Here is a 20,983-nt window from a genome sequence, read left to right on the forward strand (position 1 = left end):
TCCCAGAATTCTCACGTGTTGTGGGAGCAACCCAGGAGGAGGTAATTGAATCATGGGGGCTGCCTTCCCCATGCTATTCTTAGCATTCTTCATGAATACATCTCATGAGAGCTGATAGATTTATCAGGGGTTTGTGCATTTGCTTCCTCCTCATTTTCTCTTGCTGCCACCAAGTAAGAAGTGCCTTTCTCCTTGTGCCAAGAATGTTGGACCTTCCCCAGCCACATGGTACTATAAGTTCAATTAAACCTCTTTCTTTTGTAAATTGCCTAGTCTCAGGTATGCCTTTATTAACAGTGTGAAAATGAACTAATACAGTAAATTGGTACTGGGGTGTTGCTGAAAAAATACTCAAAAATGTGGAAGCAGCTTTGGAACGGGGTAACAGGCAGAGGTTGAAACAGTTTGAAGGGCTCAGAAGACAGGAAAATGGGGGAAAGTTTGGACTCCCTAGAGAGTTGTTGAATGACTTTGCCCAAAATGCTAATAGTGAAATGAACAGTAAGGTCCAGGCTAAGGTGGTCTCAGATGGAGATGAGGAACTTGTTGGAAACTGGAGCAAAGGTGACTCCCGTTATATTTTAGTAAAGAAACTGGCAGCATTTTGCCCCTGCCCTAGAGATCTGTGAAACTTTGACTTGAGAGAGATGATTTGGGGTATCTGGTGGAAGAAATTTCTGAGCAGCAAAGCATTCAAAAAGTGATTTGGGTGCTGTTGAAGGCATTCTGTTTGAAAAGGGAAACAGAACATAAAAGTTCAGAACATTTGCAGCCTGACTATGCGATAGAAAAGATAAACCCATTTTCTAGGGAGAAATTCAAGCTGGCCGCAGAAACTTGCATAAGTAACAAGGAGGCTAATGTTAACCCCCAAGACCATGGGGAAAATGTCTCCAAAGCATGTCAGAGACCTTCGTGGCAGCCCCTTCCATCACAGGCCCAGAGGCCCAGAAGGAAAAAGTGGTTTGTGGGCCGGGCCCAGGGTCCCCATGCTGTGTGTAGCCTAGGGACTTGGTGCCCTGTGTCCCAGCTGCTCCAGAGTGGCTGAAAGGGGCCAATGTACAGTTTTGGCTGTGGCTTCAGAAGGTGGAAGCCCCAAGACTTGGCAGCTTTTACGTGGTGTTGAGCCTGTGGGTGCACAGAAGTCAAGAATTGAGGTTTGGGAACCTCCACCTAGATTTCAGAAGATGTATGGCAACGCCTGGATGCCCAGGCAGAAGTTTGCTGTAAGGGTGGGGCCCTCATGGAGAAGCTTTGCTAGGGCAGTGCAGAAGGGAAATGTCGGGGGAGGGGCACCACACAGAGGCCCCACTGGGGCATTGCCTAGTGGAGCTGTGAGAAGAGGGCCACAATCCTCTAGACCCCAGAATGGTAGATCCACTGACAGCTTGCTCCATGTGCCTGGAAAAGCTGCAGACACTCAATGCCAGCCCATGAAAGCAGACAGGAGGGAGGCTATCCTCTGCAAAGCTGCCCAAGATGGTGGAACCCACCTCTTGCATTAGTGTGATCTGTATATGAGACCTGGAGTCAAAGGAGATTATTCAAAGTTTGACTGCCCTGCTGGATTTTGGACTTCCACGTGCCCTGTAACCCCTTTGTTTTGGCCAATTTCTCCCATTTGGAACAGCTGTATTTACCCAATACCTGTACCCCCATTGTATCTAGGAAGTAACTAGCTTGCTTTTCATTTTACAGGAACATAGGCAAAACAGACTTGTCTTGTCTCAGATAAGACTTTAGACCATGGACTTTTGGATTAATGCTAAAATGAGTTAAGACTCTGGGGAACTGTTGGGAAGGCATGATTTGTTTTGAAATGTAAGGACATGAGATTTAGGGCAGAATGATGTGGTCTGATTATGTCCCCACCCAAATTTCAACTTGAATTGTATCTCCCAGAATTGCTATGTGTTGGGGGAGGGACTCAAGGGGAGGTAATTGAATCATGGGGACCAGTCTTTCCTGTGCTAGTCTCGTGATAGCTAATAAGTCTTACGAGATCTGATGGCTTTATCAGGAGTTTCCACTTCTGCTTCCTCCTCATTCTCTCTTGATGCTGCCATGTAAGAAATGCCTTTCATCTTCTGCCATGATTGTTGGACCTTCCCCAGTCATATGGAACTCTAAGTACAATTAAACCTTTTTCTTTTGTACATTACCCAGTCTTGGGTATGCCTTTGTCAGCAGCATGAAAATGAACTAATACAATCAACTTTTCAATTTCATGTATGGGAAAGGAAAACAAAATACAAAATGTTAACAGTAGTGGTTTTTGAGTTGTGAGCTACAGGTAATTTCTATTTTCATTTATTAACTTCTCCGTATGTTCTCAATTTTCTACAATAACCATAATTAGGGAGGAATGATTTGTTTAAAGGATTACCCTGAGACAGTAAAGTACAAACCCAAAGGAATGAATCTTTGTTGTTGAAATTGTAGGCACTATGGTAAGCTTGGGGGTGGGGATATGTCTGGCATCTCTCAAAGCACACAACACAGGCCACTGCCAGTCCAGTCCTCCTACGTGTACAACTGGCTTTGGCATCCAGACTTCAAAACTGAGATGCAGCCACTACTGCAAGGCTGACTGAAGCCTACATATGTTAGGGAGGCATGCCTGTGTTTTACCCCATTAATACGCAGTAAATAGATTATCTTTTAATCTCAGGTGGGTGCAAGGAAAGCGTTCATTGCAGTGTGCTTTCAATAGCGAGAGATTTAAAATAACCAGTGTCCATCATAGAGAATATAATCTCCAAAATTTAGATCTAAAAAAAAGGAATTTTATGGTACCTTCATCTTCTTAGTTAAGATTAATGTGCATGAATAATGTATTCTTTAGGAGAAACACAGCTGTTGAAACTATAAGATGTGAAGTGGTCATGCAGGAAAGGGAGGCTAATACTTGAACACCATTGACACCTACCTTGCTATTGGGTCCAAGACCTGATAGGTGTGAACATGTTCAAATACCATTCTTGGAACTGAATATAACACTGGAGAATTCATCACCAACCATGAAACAAGATAATATTGCTAAGTAGTTAGTTCTGAAAAATGAATTAACTCACACAGACCCTAAGAATATTCTAACAAAAAACTGCTGTATAATGTATGGAAATAAAGTTATAGTAACTAATCAACAAGATCTGCTGAAGAGATCAAAGATCCTATTTTTTGATAATGGAACATTGATATAATGTTTTTTATTTGACTTTTAAAAATCAGACTGGGTGCAGTGCTTCATGCCTGTAATCCCAGCACTTTGGGAGGCTGAGACGGGTGGATCACTTGAGGTCAGGAGTTCGAGACCAGCCTGGCCAACATGGTGTAACCCCCTCTTCTAAAAATGCAAAAATTAGCCGGGCATGGTTACAGGCACCTGTAATCTCAGCTACGGGGGAGGCTGAGGCAGGAGAATCACCTGAATCTGGGAGGCAGAGCTTGCAGTGAGCCATGATTGCACACTGTACTCCAGCCTGGGTGACAGAGCGAGACTCAGTCTAAAAAAAAAGTCAGCTTCCTGGGCAATAAGTTTTACCACCCAAATAAGTGTTTGGGGGCTACTAGAACTGAAAAAAAAAACTCTAAGAAACTTAATCCCAGACCAGTTTCACATAGAAACAAAAACAATTCAATTTGCTTAACTGTCGCTAACTTCACAAATACCATTTTTTAATCGTTAAAAAGAAACTTATAAGATGCTCCAAATGGAACTCTTTGAATATGTAATATGTACGTCTACTTAATAACACATACTAGAAGATAGTAAACCTTTAGTAGAGCCAAGATGCAGCTTAAATAAAGCAGAATTGGTAGACTCAAAGTAAAGCTTAGCTATGTGTCAGGGAGTCAATGTCCAGTCTGGACTGCAAAGCAGACTCGGAATCGTTTTGTTTGGAAACAATAAAGTTAAGGCAGGTATACAATCTAGGTCCAGAAACCCCCACCCAAACACTGCACGTGGGTCATCAACTGGGGCTGCTTCATTTTTACAGATGTAATTGCAAACACCAAAGTTTGTGATGTTTGTGATTTTAGAGAACAATGTTTCTGAGTGAGTAGGAAAGCTGTAGTCACTTGAAGAAGGGGGTTATTATGATACTTTACAGCTGCAGCACGTCCTTAGGAGACACTGCGTCCTGTTAACTTTGCAGCTGGCTTTATCTGTGCCTATTTTCTAGCCTGATGAACAGTTGGGCAGATTTTTTACCTTCTCTGTGTGAGCCAATTTTTACTTTCTTATGGGCAATCCTAAATGTCAAACACTGTATTGAGTGCTTTACATACATTATTTCATTTAATCTTAGCAACAATTCTTTGAGGCAAGTGCTAGCATCCTATTTTACAGATGGGGATACTGAGTCTTGGAGATGTTGAAGTGGTTTGGCCAGGTTTACACATAGCTAGTAAGTGGCAGACCCATTTCAAACCCGGTCTCCCTAACTCTAAATCTGGTCTTCTTAACATCTATCCTTCAAGCAGATGCAGAAATTAAAGACTATTCGAAGTGAAATGGGTAAAATCCAGAGCTGGTTATGAGCAAGTGGCAGGCTTATTCACTATAGCTAAAACCACGGATTGAAACAATTTTTCTGGAGGCCAGTTTGGCAAATAATGTAGTGAAAAAATTAACATGTACCCTTGAGCCAACAATTAATCTTCTAGAAATTTAAGAAAATAATTTCTAAACTGCACAGAGGCATGCATTAGAATTACAGCATGATTTACAAAAATAAACACACAAAAATAGAAACAATGTAAATATTTTTAGTAAGAAATTAGTTAAATGGCTAAAGAGATACAATGCAAGAGTATTCAACTATTAGTGATGAAAATATACTGTACAGTCAAAGGCATCAGATTACTGAAGAGCATTTATTGTTTTATTTTTATCTAATTTAATTTTAATTTTAATTTTTTTTTTGAGATGGAGTTTTGCTCTTGTTGCCAGGGCTAAAGTGCAATGGTGCGCTCTTGGCTCACCCCAGTCTCTGCTTCCCAGGTTCAAGCAGTTCTCCTGACTCAGCCTTCTGAGTAGCTGGGATTACAGGCATGCGCTGCAGTAGAGATAGGGTTTATCCATGTTGGTCAGGCTGGTCTTGAACTCCCGACCTCAGGTGAACTGCCCTTATTGGCCTCCCAAAGTGATGGGATTACAGGCATGAGCCATCGTGCCTGGTCTATTTTTATTTATTTATTTTTGAGACAGGGTCTCACTCTTGCCCAGGCTAGAGTACAGTGGGCCAATCTCGGCTCACTGCAGCTTCTGCCTCCCGGGTTCCAGTGATTCTTCTGTCTCAGCCTCCCAAGTAGCTGGGACTATAGATGTACACCACCATACCCAGCTAATTTTTGTATTTTTAGTAGAGACGGGGTTTCACCATGTTGGCCAGGCTGGTCTTGAACTCCTGACCTCAGGTGATTCGCCTGCCTCGCCTCTCAAAGTGCTGGGATTACAGGTGTGATTTTATTTTTATGTAAAATTGACAGTATATTTATATGTGCAAATATATAGAGAGAAATGTGTGGAAACATGTTTACTGTTTTTTCTGGCTTGAAAAAGTTTATTTTGAAACTTTTTGTACTGTTCTTTATTGTTGGAATAGTTTGTGAGTCTGTATCATTATTATAAAACAAAAACTATTTGAAAAAAAAGAATGTCAGTTAAATCAGTTCTTGCCTCAGTAACTGGAGTAATTTCATGCACACTAGCCATGTATTTTATAGAACTGGAAGTCTATTATGCTTTGGAGAAAATCCAACAGGTATGTTCTAAATCTTGGCCATAGAACTAGGATGTTTCTAGTCCACCAAATTAATGTATGGAGACAATAGGGTTTGGACTAAAACCAGTTCTATCTGGGCTATAAAAGTTAAATGTTGTCTTACGTTTTCATTTATAAATATCTTCCAAGCTTTTTCATTTAATTGGAGTTAGTTGTCCTTGTTGATTGGCATTGTATTTTGGGAGTAAAGAAATTTTAAACAGCTAAAGTAAATGGATTTTAGAAAGGCTACTTGTGGGGTCAGGAAGTAAATCTAATGAATCTTTTGGCCCTGTATTTAGGGTTGCTGGAGGTGGAGTTAAGGCAATGGGCCTGTTTAGTAAATGTAGATAGAGTCTGAGAGAAGTTGAATATGACCAGAGGAAAAAAAAATTACCAATTGGAGACATAAAAGGGTATTATAACTGCTTTGACAAGTGATTATGACTTGCAGAGGAGGGAGAAAAAAGTCAAAGGGTTATTACTTGAGAAACAGTACCACTTGGCTGGGTGCAGTGGCTCATGCCTGTAATCCCAGCACTTTAGGAGGCTGAGGCGGGCTGATTACCTGAGGTCAAGAGTTTGAGACCAGCCTGTCCAGCATAGTGAAACCTCATCTCTACTAAAAATACAAAAAATTAGCGGGGCATGGTGGCAGGTGCCTGTAATCCCAGCTACTTGGGAGGCTGAGGCAGGAGAATAGCTTGAACCCTGCAGGCAGAGGCTGCAGTGAGCTGAGGTCACGCCACTGTACTCCAGCCTGAGTGACAAGGGCAAAACTCTGTTTTGAAAAAAAAAAAGAAAGAAAGAAAGAAAAGAAACAGTACCACTCTAGAAAAGAACTCTCTCTCTTTAGCATGCATGGATGGTTATGGCAATATAAATAAGAGTGAAACTCCATCTCAAAAAAAAAAAAAAAAAAAAAAAAAAAAAAAAAAAGAAACAGTACCACTCTAGAAAAGGAACTTTCTCTTTAGCTTGCATGGATGATTATGGTAGTGTAAATAATGCCTAAATAATTTGTCATTCAACAAAATCTTAGCACTGTGTGCCTTGAGGATGTTTTAAAGTTAATGAAGACCCTGGGCTGCAGAGTGGGAGACTGGAAGAAGGACATGCAGGCGTTGTTAACAGTTGAAGCTGTGGAAATAAACAGTCAACCGAAGCCAGAGGAGAGGAAGAAAAAAAAAAAACCTTGAGGATACCAACATTTTTTTATGGCCCTGTAAAAAAGGAGCAGCCCAAGAAAAGTGCAAACGATGGGAAGTTCAGAAATCAGGTAGAGACTTATGTTGAAGACGGGAGGAGAGGAGTTTCACAAAGCAGGAGTTAGCAGCATCACGTGCTGTAGAAAGGCCACAGGAGAGGAGGGCTGAAGTGGCCACTAGATTTGGCCCTCAGCAGTTACTAGAGTCCAGTGGAGACAGGAGTACCTTGTACAAGTGGCTCATTTGTTGGCACCAGAGGCCAGAACAAGCCACTTTCACATAGTCTGCACTGGACTAGATTGGGAAGTAGGCAGGCCCTACAGAAGGGGACAAAACTTGTGAGTGCCTGGGTATTTCCAGCTATTACTGGGGATGGGGACTCTGCCGGTGGCTAGAGGTATTGCTAAGCCAGAGCTCAGGAAATGCACCTAGGGCCCCAGTAGTAGGTCTTTGACAAGAATCAGGGGAATTAATACATAAATGAGTGAATATATGAATGCATGTGGGGGTGTGGTCTAGCGATTGCTTTGTAAGCATGACCAGGACAGGAAGAGGGTGGTGAGAGCCTGCAGTCGTACCCGCCTGTGGAAGAAGCTGCCCGTTGACTCAGAGAGGTGCCAGGGAGGTTGGTGTTTTCAAGGCTGTCAGGTTCCCCAGTTGGGAGAAGGGTGGGAAGGGCTTAAGGATTTACAGAGACTGATTTAGGGGAGAAGACACAGGAAGGGAAACAGCAGGAAACGCCGGGAGAGAGCAACAGCAGGACAGGATCGAGGAAGGGTAAGAGCGCTAAATGGGCTAAGAATGCAAGAAAGGCATGGATAGATGTATGCTGCACAAGGCACTTCCATGGCGAGTCCCTCATTCATCCTTAGGACAAGCCAGGGAGAGAGATAGGAATTATATACTGCATTGCCAGCCTTTGGAATGCCTGGTGCGGTCCAGATAAGGGCATCACGGCTCAGAGAGGCTGTTCAGCCGCTGTTCGATTCCTCCGGAGACAAGGAACACTCCGCTTTTGGAAGTAGCACTTCTATTAGAGAAGTGAAAAAAAAAAAAAAAATAGGGAGACAAGAAGAAAGGTGTGGGCCTCTTGAGGGGGAAAGATCTGTGAATGACAGACGTTTTAGATAATTCATGGAATTGCAGAGCCAGAACATGTCAGGCAGATCTTTTCATCTGTAAAACGAAGGGGGCAGACGATCTTTCTTTTCTCTCGTCTAACAGCCTGTGAAATCATCTAGGTAACCACCTCCCAATTTTACAGAATAAAAAACGAGGCCCGCGGGATGTGTCTCGCTCAAAGTAACAGAACACGCGAGTGGAGGGACAGGCCCGGAGCCGACTCCGCCCCGTCCTCAGGGCGTCTCGCCACTCGGCCACCTTCCCAGAAAGATAAAGAACAGCGGGAGGCGTCAGGCTGGGCGGCCTAGCTGCTAGTGCCCTGGGGTTCGAGGCCGCTTCCCGGCAGCAGTGGGAGGAACGCCCCGAGGGGAGGGCAGGGGAGGGAGGAGTTGAGAGGGGCGGGGAAGAGTTCGGGCCTCGTTTCCCACACTTCGTTAGGACGTGGGCTAGGGTGGGTCTGCGGCCGGCAGAGGGCGCGGGACAGCTCCTCGCTCTGCGGGCCCGGCGGGCTGGGGGCTGCCCCGGGCGCGCCGTCGGAGCTCGCGGGCAACGGGTCGCTGCTGCCCGCCCCGCTGGGAAAGCGGCGGGCGGCTGGGCGGCTGGGAGCGGGCGGGGCGGGGCGGGGCGGGGCGCGAAGGGGGCGGGGCCGCGAGTGGGGGGCGGTGGCGGCGGTGGCAGCCGAGGAGGAGAACATGGCGGCCGCGGAGAGCGGCTGAAATGCCTGTTCTTCAGGCCGGGAGAGCGAGAGTCTGACGCGATTTGCTGAGCCCTGTCCTCCGACGGCTGCACCCCGGCCTTGAGCGCCTCGGCCGCCTGTTCGCCGCTGCTCCCCCGAGCGGAGCCTGCGCCAGGTTCCTTTTGCATCCCCCCTGCTGGGGGACCCCTGCTCCGGAGGAGGGGGCCGGAGAGCCGCGGCGGCGGCGGCCGCCTGGGCCCCGGGGGCCGGGCGCCGGGCCCGAGGAGCGGCGGAGGCCGCGGCGGCGTCGTCACGGTCGCGGACGAGCGAGGCGCCGGTGAGCGCGGCCCACAGGCGGCGGCGGCAGGTGAGTGGCGGGCGGCGGGCGCGGAGCCTCCCGGTGGGTGCAGCTGTCACGAGCCGCGCGGCCGCCGAGGCCCTAGGGGGCGGGGAGCAGCTGGCACCCCTCCGCCCCCCGCTCTCCTTTCTCCCGCTCCATCCACCTCCCACTTCTCCGAGTTCCCCTCGCGGCCCGGCGCGGCTGGAGGGGGCGGAGGTCTCAGCTGTCACGGGCACCAGCTGGGGGCTGCTCCCCGCCGAGGGAAATCGCTGCAGCAGCGACTTCTCTCCGCCTCTTTTCCAGTTGCCCTAGTTAGCGCGGAGAGGGCGAGCATCCGCGGAGGGGGCGCGAGCTGCGCGGCCGCCCGCCCGGCGTGGGGACCCGGCGCCCGGGGCCGCCGCGGAAAGAGGGAGCCGGAAGTCGGCGCGGGCGCCCCTCGGCCCCGGCGACGCCGTGACCTTGGCCGGCTTGCTCACCTCTCGGAGTCTCGCCGGCCCGGACCGCGAAATGGGGGCGACCGCGGCGTCCGTTTCGGTCGGCGCAGCCCTCGACGGCGCTGGTGTTTGACCCCGGCGCGCTTGCTCGCCCCTTCTCCCGGGAAGGGGTTTCGGAGGTAGACATGGGGTGGATACGGGACATGTTCCTGTCGCGGCCGGGGCTTGGTCCTCTTCCTGGGATTCAGCCGAAAGGGCCGAGAAAGGGAAGCAAACATGTTGACGAGGCGATTGGGAGGTGGGGCTGGTTAGTGGGCAGTGACAGAATTCGGGCCGCTCTCTGGTCGATTGGAAAAGACCTGGAGGATCGGACACCAGGGTCTCCAGTCCTTACTACCCAGCCGTGGTGGCTGCTTTTTAATTTTATTTAAAAGGAATCACCCCCATGAGTAGACACTGCCCAGTCTGACGACGTTAGAGGGAGACGGAGGGGTTGACAGTACAGCCTGTGTGTGTGACAAGGACAGGCCACGGCGTTGTGGCCGGAGAGTTTCGTGGGAAGGAAAACTTTAAGCTGGAGGATCTGTTAGCCTCTCATGCTTGGCCCTCCTCGTTTCTTACAGAGGTGTTGAACAGGCAGGTGTGCTAGTGGAGAAGGTGACATTTTTTCTTCTTAGATGGTGAATTTTTAATGTTGAGTGTGATGTTGGTGAGTGAAGGGTTCTTGAGTGAATTGCAGTCCCAGCACCCTCTGTGGATGCCAAGAGAAATCTCTGCGGCGATGATTTGTGAGGGCTGGTGCTTACATTTCAGTGATTAAGAAATCAAGTGTCTGTTTAAAACATTGCTGCTGTGAAGCGTGGATTATGTGGTACAGTTGAGGGATGGATCTCAAGGGTTAAATTTGTTTGAGGTTTGTCTCCTCTTCTGGAATTGGTTGGAGGTTAGTCTCAAAAAAAAAAAAAAAAAAAAAAAAAGCAAACAAAACGACAACAATAATAACAACAAAAGTTGGCCAGAGGGGCCTCAGCTTGTTCCACAGAAGCTATGATGTAGTAGGAAGGGGCCAGATTTCTTCATGTTGAGAATAATGTGAAAAGAAAGTATTTGCTTGGGTCTCTTGGCTCTTGAACTAGAAATAGTTTTGGGTTAAAGGTAGCAGTGGGGTTTGATTCAGCTGAACAAATAGGTGTTCCTGAACTATTTGCCATAAATTAGATAAAATGGAAGTTTTATCTCTTGTACTTTGTGGAAAGATCTAATTTGGTTTTGTGAACGAATGTCTGAAAGGTTTTCTGTTTCTTCAGACTCTATGCTTTGGTAACAGTGGGTCACAGAGAGGGTTTGAGTTGGGAATGTATGGGTTAGAGAGAAAATAGAGGACTGCTGATTAGAAGAACAGGTGTTTAGTTTGATTTTTGTAGATATTTTACACTGGTTATTTATTTAACAATGTTGAAGTTTGCTTTATAAGGTACAAAATGTGATTTTACATAGCTTATAGTTGATCTCTTCCTTATTTCTCTTAGAGAATCTTTAGGATTGTGCCTATTAAATTGCCTTTTTTGTGTGTTTTAAACCAAGAGAGTATTTTAGATCTACATTTTTGGATAAGTGGTTTTATTGGGTGGGGGGGGAAGTGCTTGATGGAACTAATGGTGATTGTTTCACTTAAACTGGGATTATATAGACAATGCTTTTTCCTCCCTCTTTCTGCCAACATTTGTTTTTGTTTCTCCCTCAATTTCAGGGTTTCGTTTCTAGAAATCTGGGCTGGAAACAGAAGCAGCAGTTTGTATAATCCCAAGATCTTGCTTATGCCAGGAAGCTGTAAGGGTGACATGAAGTGGGTGTGATGTAAAGACACTGCTACTACTTCAGACATTTAACTGTTGAGGGAGTCTAAGGTCAAACTTTAATTTTTGTTGAATTTCCTGTTTTCTGTGTATGTGTTAATCTTTTGGTGGGCAGAAGATTGGGTTGCTATGGTGCTAACTGGTGTATATTGTGAAAGTGCTGGCGACATTTCATGCTTTTACTCTATAGGGAAGGGTGGTAAACAAGCCTAAATAATTTAAAGATGTTCTCAGAATGGAATGTTCTCTGCATGTCCTCTTGATCCTGCTAATCCCGTGAGCAGTCCTCACAAGGACTAAATGTTGAGTAAGTGATGAGGGTGGTATAGAGGTGCTGAAAGGTGGAGTGGTGGAGAGAGGGTATTGAGCATTTCTTGAAATTCTTTTCCCTATATTGGACTGTATACTGGACTGGTTTATAATTGTTTTTCAAGGACGTTTTAGTTCTCCCTTCTTGGTTGCCATCAATTTCATAGACATTCTCTTAGATACTACCTGTTTCATACTTTAGTTTGTCTCTTTTGCTGCATCTTCCAAGGACCGCACATTGTTTGAATGTTACGTTGCATATCTTAATGGAGTTGGGTGGCCTTAAGCCATGTGGCTTAACATAGTTTTCATTTTAGAGCATGTGTGGGAGGTCAATACAAGCTCATAATATGTAGTAGAATCTAAGTCATGGAGCATAGGAGAGCCCTGGGATTCTCACGATTGTTTTGGCAGTGGTTTTTGCCTTCTAAATATGATTATAACAAATTCTCCAAGGACCATCAGCTGCTTTCCTGGCAGAGGTCCAAAAATGTTTTGGAGAGTTCCATTTTGCATTACTTGCACGTGCTGGATGCTGTGGTGGGTGTGGGATCAGGTGAAATCCATGTGTTTCAGGAGTTGGATGTCGGAACACTATCTGATCTGGGCTGCAGAACCAAATACATTTCTTCCCGTCTTATGTAACTTTCCTATCCATTTGGGAAGACGAGACTGTAGGAAAGGACTTTTTAAAATTGCTTCTTTCCCAGATTAACCAGTAGTTTAGCTGTTGGCGACTGGCAACTAAGGACAGGCGTCTGTTCTAAACATTGAAGGTGAGGTCTAGTCATTTAAAAGCTTCCCTTTTCTTTCTGTTTTAGTTAGACATTGTGCCTTTCAACATTTGGTGTCAGAGGTCATAAAATGGCCTAGTGGCAACTAGGTACCATTCTTGATTGCTTAATTTCATAAGGAGATGCAGATTTGTTTTTGTAGCTTAGTTCTGGAAAATGGTTTGTGGACATAGTATTTGGATTAATGTAGCGTATAGAAATGATTGTTATATATATCTCCAGGATACATGGCTGAATAGGGAAATTATTATAAAACACTGATATCAACATGTAAGTCCAATTCCATAAGTTCAAGTAAAGTGAGTTGTATCCATACTTCTTCCCGTAACCTCATCTGCAACACAGAATTTTTGAGGCTCCTTGGAGTGATAGGCTTTTAGAAAAGCATAATATGGTTATCACATTTAAAAGATAAGTAGCTTATGCCAAAATAGAAGCTCTAGTCACTCGAGGAGTTCAGTCATCACCCTCATCTTAGATATATTTTGTTCTTACCGCTTTCTGGGAGTGTGTTTTAGTGTGTGGAGGGCAGGGATGTTTGGTTTGACTGAATAGCACTGACCTGACCATTAGGGACAGACAGGCCAGACTCATAAAAATAGGTGCAAGCACAGAAGCCAAATGCACCCATTATCAGGACCAGACTTCTAATTGCACTGGATTATCCAGTTTTTCTAGAGTGATGCTTCATTTTTGCCCTTTCAGCTTATAATTGTGAGGCAATTTTAAAGCTTGTTTTAGAAATGGAGCTCTGACTTCAGATGGACAGAGGTGTCCTGACTCTTCCAGATACTGAGTTGATGTAGCCTTGAGCTATTTAAGCACACTAAACTTCAGTTTTTATATTTAAAATTGAAGTAACATACATGTCCTCATATTGTAATCTTTAAATTATTAAATATATTTAGCATGTGATTGGCATGTAGACATTAATGCTAGCTAACAATGGGTGTTTCATTAGCGAATTCATCACCAAATTCTCTTTCTTTTCTTTGTAATTTCTCAAAGTTTTTCCTTTATTTCTGGTTCTACAATCTGGTCCTCTTGTTATTTGCACATGGAGTAATGGGAGTCACATTGACTTTGTAGGCCTAAGTTTCTTTATCATTAAATGAGCATATTGGTCTAATTTCACATTTCTTCTTGTTTTAAAATTCTATTATTTGTAGGTTTATGGCTGTTTGCTTGCATGCATTTGCCTCTCTAATTTATCGTACACATAAATGCTGAAGAAATGCCCTTCTAAAATTTTATGTTACTGTTTTCAGAGGAGACTTTCTTTGTACAGACTTATCAAATATAAATCATTTAAACTGATTCTTTCATTTCCCATTCCAGAAAATTTGCTGTAGATGGCATATGCAGAAATGCTTTACAAACTGTAAAGTACTACACAAATGAAGAAAATCTTATGATGATCACAGATATCTACATCTTGGCTTTTACGTGTTCCATTTTCTTTATTTAAATTGGATTTCCTTTATGTTCTCGTGACCTTCAAAAACAGCATCAAAGCTGGTATTTTTTCAAGAAAGCTTGATTTTTATCACTTTCTTATAGTTACTCTGTTCTATATAATTAACTTCTCTTTCTCTTTCTCTCTCCTTCTTTTGAGAGAGATTATCTTTTTAGTGCATGTTGATTGGTTTTCCTAAACAGATTGGAAAATGCTTGATATGCCATCAACCACAACATTTAGAGTAAAAGAACCTTAAATGATCATTTAGGACAGTCTCCTAAATGTTAATATATACATCAATATTACAGCTGAGCAGACTAAGTCCAGGCAGATGTATTTGGGAATGGGGTTTCTTTATGAGAGTTACTTTTTGTATTGAAAGTTACAATATTACAAAGATATTTTAAATTACAAGAATTTTGTTAAGCTTTTGAGTAATGTGTAAGCTAGTAGGAAAGGAACATTTTTATTTTTTGACCAAAATTTGCTCTCAAATATTGTAAAAAAGTATTAATCAGGAATTAATTAAGGTAATTCTCTCAAAAACTACAAAAGTACCTGCTTTTTTTGTAAGGTCCTCATTCATAGTCAGCAAATTTATTGAGTGTTGTCTCTAAGCCAGGTACTGTACTAGCTATACGTATTACATTTTATAAATGAGGAAACAAGGATCAGGGAAATTAAGTGGCTAGTGTAAGATTGCACAGCTTGTAGGTGTTAGGGATGACATTTGAGTTCAAGCCTGCTGAGTGGAAATCCTATTCATACCTTTAAATTGACTTTTCTTCAAGAATGTTCATCACTCTTGGTCACATTATACTTTTTTTTTTTTTTCCTGGACTTACTTTCTCTTGAGTACAGGTGTTGTGGAGATTCCTGCAGTATTGTTCCTTTCTGATGACCCATGAGCCATATATACCAGTTAATGAAAATGTCACTTTAAGGTTCTTGTGCTGTTTCTGGTCTCCCTTTTGTACTAGTAATGCCGGTTCTTTGGTGCTTCTATCCAGGTAAGCTTATCTTTGGTTGGTTTTGGATTTTTAGCAATAAAATTCTGCCCCTCAAATTTTATTAGTATTTAGATAGCTAAAGCTTAGTGCGCTCTGTTTTTGTGTTTGTTTTTTGGAAAAATTGCTTGGTCATTCTCTGTGTTTCCACTTGTAATTTGAATGGTTGATTTTATCTTAAAATTTCAGTTTGCCTGTATGGCTAAAATATTTACATACTTTTATTATCAATCGTAGATTTGATTATTTAACAGAAGATATTCTATTGTGAATATTTGTATGTATATAAGGAGATCACATCATGTTTGACCAGATAGTTGAAGGATGAAATGTCCTTGAGTTTTGAAAGTATCTGTATCTGTAATATTGGCTTTACTTTGGTGAATTTGTTGGGAGGAAACAAAAAGTTGTTTGTTCTGCAATGTCTGATATCTCCCTCTCCATTCTAAATGGTACAGGTAGTCTGTAATTGAATTTCTAAGTAGCTACTCATTCGTTCAAGACATAGTTATGTGAGTACATACTTTGTTCAAGGTGCTGTGCTGTAAAAAGATAGTGGTTATTGAGAAATTAACCGATAAGATATAGATCCTCTTCTTAAGGAGATTTTGACCTGAGAGACGTGATAAGACAGACAAATATCTATAATACTAATTGAACGTGGTGAGTCCTATGAGACAGGTCCTGAAACAGTACTTTGAGCATTCAAGGAGAGGGAATAATTATTGTATTTTCATTTGAGAAAGATCAGGGCAAGTTTTATGGAGGGCTTGGTGGTAGACAAAAGCATTGAAGGCAGGGGATGATTTCTTTAAGAATAGGGGCAAGGAGAACAATATATTCAGGAAGATTAAATAGCAAAGATGAAAAGACAGAAAAGCTTGAGGCTATTCAGGGAGTAATGCAGGGGAAAGTGCAAGGAGTGTGGCATCAGCTGAAGTGGGAGAGGGAAGCAGATAGTCTAGGTGTAGTAACAAGACATTGGTAGATTTTAATGGAGAGAGGTGGTAGAGAGCAGCATGTAGTAAGTATGTCGATCTGGATGAAAATGAGAAATGTCAGTGTTCCAAATTTACGTGGATCTTTTCTTGGCAGGTTTTATACCCCAAATTTTATATTTGAGATTTTTGAAATGATTCCATATGTAAGGCTTACCCACACTGGGAACTTATTCACTCATTTTTATGTATATTTAAATACAGATTATATATATTTTTTGAATATAAGTTAGTACAAAATTTTTTTTCACTGCCTTATACTTTTTCCAATTTTTAAAATTTTTTCCTTTTTATTATGAATTATGTCTTAACCTACATGCGATGCGAGATACGCGTATTGCATGATACTTGCCCAAAAGTTAGCCAGTTGATCCAACATGATTTATTAACGCATTTGTTTTAATAATTCCCACTATTTTGAAGTCTACATTTTGATGTGCTAACTTTCTATACTCCTTTTTTTCTGATTCCACATTCTTTTTTCCAAAAATAGATTTATCTATTTAATATGTGGTAGTTCCTTACTGTTTTATAATTCGTTACTGATAAGGCAAATCTGCCATCAACTTTAAAAAATATTTTAAGCTCCCAGTGATTCTTAGATGCTGATTTGAATTTATTAAATATATAGATCAATTTTGGACCAACCAGGATTCCAATATTCCAGCAGTTCTCCAGCATCATTCTATGACCCTTTGTTTATCAGGTCTAATTTCATGCCCTCTAAATGTGCTTTATATTGTTCTTAGTGTACTTCTTACCCATTTTATCTTATATTTCATACCATTGACTTTTTTTTTTAAAGCAGTAGATATTCTTTTAAACAGTGTATTATCACTTGGCATTCTTTAAGATGATGTTAGTGGACTTGTTTGTTCAGTGTAAAAATGTTGTGTCTTTGTATAAATATAAGTGTATCTGATTGTATAAATGAGATTGGTCATCCAAGTTGGAATCCCCTGGCTCTCATTTATAGTTCACGATTTATTTTACTGATTTATTTATGCCTTGCCATGTTCCAAAACAGATTTAAGGCAGGATGTGTCATGAAAAGTCTTGGACCTTGTTCCAGCCCTGTCTTTTATTTGACTGATACCCTTAGCCAACGTTACACGAAGGAAACAGTGTCGAAGATAACTAAGTGTCCCTGAATGTGCTGTGGTATGTCCTTTGCCAAATTGGTAGTAATTCCGAGACGATACAATGTAATCGGGGTACCTTTAAAGACAAGTTCCTTAAACTTTGATAGCAAACAAAGGAAATCAGTTGGAAGGCACTGATGAAGAGCCTTAACCCTTGGGAGCCCAGGCACTTATAGCGCAGCATTTCTTAACATTACATTATCTGGGAAATGGAAGAAATACTAGAGTTCTGTGAGGATATTTCTTCACTTTCAGACTGTTGTGGTGGTTTGTAGTTTACAGGGGCTTGGGTGACTGGATTTTTAGATTTATTATTTTAAATAGTAGAGTCAACACTATTTTATTTTGCAGTAGAGATCACTTACACAGATCTTTTTTATACTATTTCATAGAGATTAACTGTTCACTTTGAGGCAGAGGAGTTAAGAATGATCTAACCTAAAGATGACTTACTCAATTTTCTTTCACAAAAAGACAAATGTCCCAAGTTTGTTAGCACTTTCTGTGACATGTGGTTATAAGTGGTATGTTACCTAGCAAATAAACACACTTACTTGATCTGCACCTTTGAGATAATAGGGTAAGTTCTTAACAGTGATTCAAAAAGTAACTGCCTTTTCAGACCAACAACAAAAATTTAATGCTGTAGAGAAAGGATACTGAAAATGGATAAAATTATTTCTATTAAGGGATTTAATTGCTGAAAATTATGTGTGTTAACTTTAAGAGCTTTTTTATATGTACACTTGAACTTGGAAACAGAATTTTCTAACCTGTATAAAAATCTTGTTAAAGAAGTGTTAGTGGTTTTAAGCCCATTTGCTGAAAACACTAAAAGGCAATGCCATCTGATTAGTTTATAAGAACAACTGATTGCCATCAGGAAATATGGAAATGCACTAGCTGAATTTTAGCAAAAACCTTTGCATAAATGGTGAATGGGATTGGAATTGAATATCATGTTTTATTCAGTGCAGCCAGTAATGGAGTTCTTCTTCTTTTGGTTTCTTTCATCTTTGCGAGGTCATATTTTTCAGCTATGATAACCATTAAAACCAAATAAAATAGTTATAGATTATAAAAATTTACCAAATTTAGAACTAGACCTTCAAGTTGCTATATTACAAAGTATGAAAGCAAGATATAAAAATAACAAACTGGGCCGAGTGTAGTGGCTCACACCTGTAATCCAAGCACTTTGGGAGGCCGAGGAGGGCCGATCACGAGGTCAGGAGTTCGAGACCAGCCTGTCCAATATGGTGAAATGCCATCTCTGCTGAAAAATACAAAAATTAGCTGGGCATGGTGGCATACTCCTGTAGTCCCAGACACTCCGGAGGCTGAGGCAGGAGAATTGCTTGAACCTGGGAGGTGGAGGTTGTAGTAAACTGAGATAGTGCTACTGCACTCCAGCTTGGGTGACAAAGTGAGACTCTATCTCAAAAAAAAAAAAGGAAAAAACCATGTTCAGTTACATTGCTGTCACCAAAAGTAGTGAGTGGTATTAATATAATCACAATGTTAGGAAGAACAGAAAGTTTTTATGTCATCACTAAGAAAAATAAATGTCTAAAAATTTAGTTGCTACAATATTCTTTTTAATTTCAATTTTTGTGTATGCTAAGTGTACATAAATTGTTGATTTGGTATACAATATGTAAAAATTATAAATAAGTATACTTATAATGGATTCATATTCAAAAACTCTTAAACGGTGAGATATCTGATGAAAATGGTTATCATGATTCTTTACCAAAAGTTATTAACCTGGGGTTCATAGAATAAGAGCCCCTAGATAGGCTTTAGGGGATCTGTTAGCACTTTGAAATTGTGTGTAAAATTTTGTGAGTCTATACGTTTATCTGGACAGAGGGTCTAGAGCTTACCAAATTTCTGCAAGGGTCCATGACCTCCCCTAAAGGTTTAGGATCTGTGTTTTTGAGGACTGGGACCTCAATAACGCCATTCATCCAATGAATGGATGAATGTACCCTCTTGACAAGCTTGATGGATACATCTGAACGTGCAGTTTGTTTTTCCACTTTGCAATAGATCTGATTGCAGTGCCTCTGGCTTTTACACGTGTTTGACTTCTGTCTGTTTATTGCACAACTACCTGGCCCTCCATCACTTGGCTGCTTTTATATATATTATTTCCCACCTATGTCTCCCTAACCCCCAATTAAAAAGAGTTTACTTAATTGTGTCGGTGTAGAGACAGGAAGGTATATAAAGAGCCCAGTTTCAATTCACTTCACTTTTAAGTATCCCTGCTGGGTAGGTTGGGATTCACAGTAGTTGTGCTTCTGACCTATCTTTAGCATGTGAATTTCAGCTTTCTAGAATCCTTAGGTCTGATTTAACATATAATAAAAACACTTGGCAAGTTTTGTTGGCTCTTTTCTCCTCACTGACATCATTCTAATTCAGGCTTAATTATTATTCTTTTTTTTTCTTTTTTTCTTTTGGGGCTTAATTATTGAGGTAGTATCCAAAATGGTTCCACTCCCCAGTGAGTTCCTTCTTCATATGTCCCATATTTTGATTTGGAATGATTATCCTAAGTTTTACTTTTATGTGCTTTTTTACTAAAAAACCTTCAGTGGTTCCTCATTAGTGTCAAGATAAATTGTTCCTTAGCCTGGCATTTAAAGCTTTCCAGTGTCTGGCACCAACCGCCTTTTCTGGTTTCCCACTAGTCTGCTCCTAATAATTGTGTTTTGAAATAAAATTGTCGGTTTTTTGGTCCTCTAAACATGTCTTGGACTTTTCTACCTCTTTATATGCTATTTTCCAAGGAATGTTCTCCCTTAATCTAGTCTATGCCTCTTGAAATCCTGTCTATTCTTTACAGCTCAACTTAGATTTCACCTTGCTTATTGTGTTCAGACCATAAACTTTAAAAGTAATGAATTCCTTCTATAAACTCTCAGTATTTATTTCCTTGTTATTTGTTTGGTACGTTATATGTAAGACCTTGTACCTTATGACATTTTTTGTTTTCATGTGTGCTGTCTCCTATATTAGGGTGTGAGAATAGCAAAAGGGAATTATGTTTTATATTTTGTCCTCTGCAGTGCCTTACACACATAGATATTATAATATTTGCCAAGTCATATTGATTAAATCATAATGCTACTTAGAGAAACAGACCTTTCGTGGGTGTTAATATGTACTTGTGTGCACGTATGTGCATATATGTGTGTGTTCCTGGAATACTCACAGATAAACTAGGGATTTTCTTGACTAGTTTCAGGGTATTTTGGGAATTGAATTGGAAATCTGATATTGCTTGGAGAATGTGTTGTTCTACAACATAAGTTGGCTGTAAAGGGATATGTTCAAAAGTCTGGAGTAGCCTGGTGAGTCATTGTTCTCCAATGTAGAGCTCTACCCGTCATGAGTGACAGAAAAACTTGTGTTCTTTCCTGTGTATTCTTTTTTTGTTTTGAGATGGAGTCTCCTCAGCCGCCCAGGCTGGAGTGCAGTGGCATGATCTCGGCTCACTGCAACCTCCCTGCCCCCTACCCCAGGTTCAAGCGATTCTTCTGCCTCAGCCTCTTAAGTAGCTGGAACTATAGGTGGCTGCCACCACACCCAGTTAATTTTTGTATTTTTAGTAGAGACAGGGTTTCACTGTGTTAGCCAGGGTGGTCTTGGTCTCCTGACCTCGTGATACACCTGCCTCGGCCTCCCAAAGTGCTGGGATTACAGGCGTGAGCCACCGTGCCTGGCCTCCTCTGTCTTAACAGTGATGGAAATACAAATTCCTCATGTATTGAGGATTACAACATTTCCGTTTTAAGTTTTCAACACATTCTTCACAATAACATACAAATTTTAATTGAATACCTGTTGTTTGATAAT

At 41.7% G+C, this 20,983-nt stretch overlaps 1 protein-coding gene across 1 annotated transcript in view; it reads left to right on the top strand.

Moving 5' to 3' along the window:
* The first annotated feature begins 5,720 nt into the window (after window positions 1-5,720).
* The window catches only part of LOC104652530 (uncharacterized), a 147,013-nt gene continuing 131,750 nt past the window's right edge, over window positions 5,721-20,983 (top strand). Inside the window, exons 1-4 of the mRNA XM_074394051.1 lie at window positions 5,721-5,771; window positions 7,499-7,604; window positions 8,540-8,753; window positions 8,903-9,730. Coding sequence (XP_074250152.1) covers window positions 5,721-5,771; window positions 7,499-7,604; window positions 8,540-8,753; window positions 8,903-9,730 — 1,199 coding nt within the window. The remainder of the gene's footprint in view (window positions 5,772-7,498; window positions 7,605-8,539; window positions 8,754-8,902; window positions 9,731-20,983) is intronic.

The sequence above is a fragment of the Saimiri boliviensis genome, chromosome 1, assembly GCF_048565385.1.
Source record: "Saimiri boliviensis isolate mSaiBol1 chromosome 1, mSaiBol1.pri, whole genome shotgun sequence".
NCBI lineage: Eukaryota > Metazoa > Chordata > Mammalia > Primates > Cebidae > Saimiri > Saimiri boliviensis.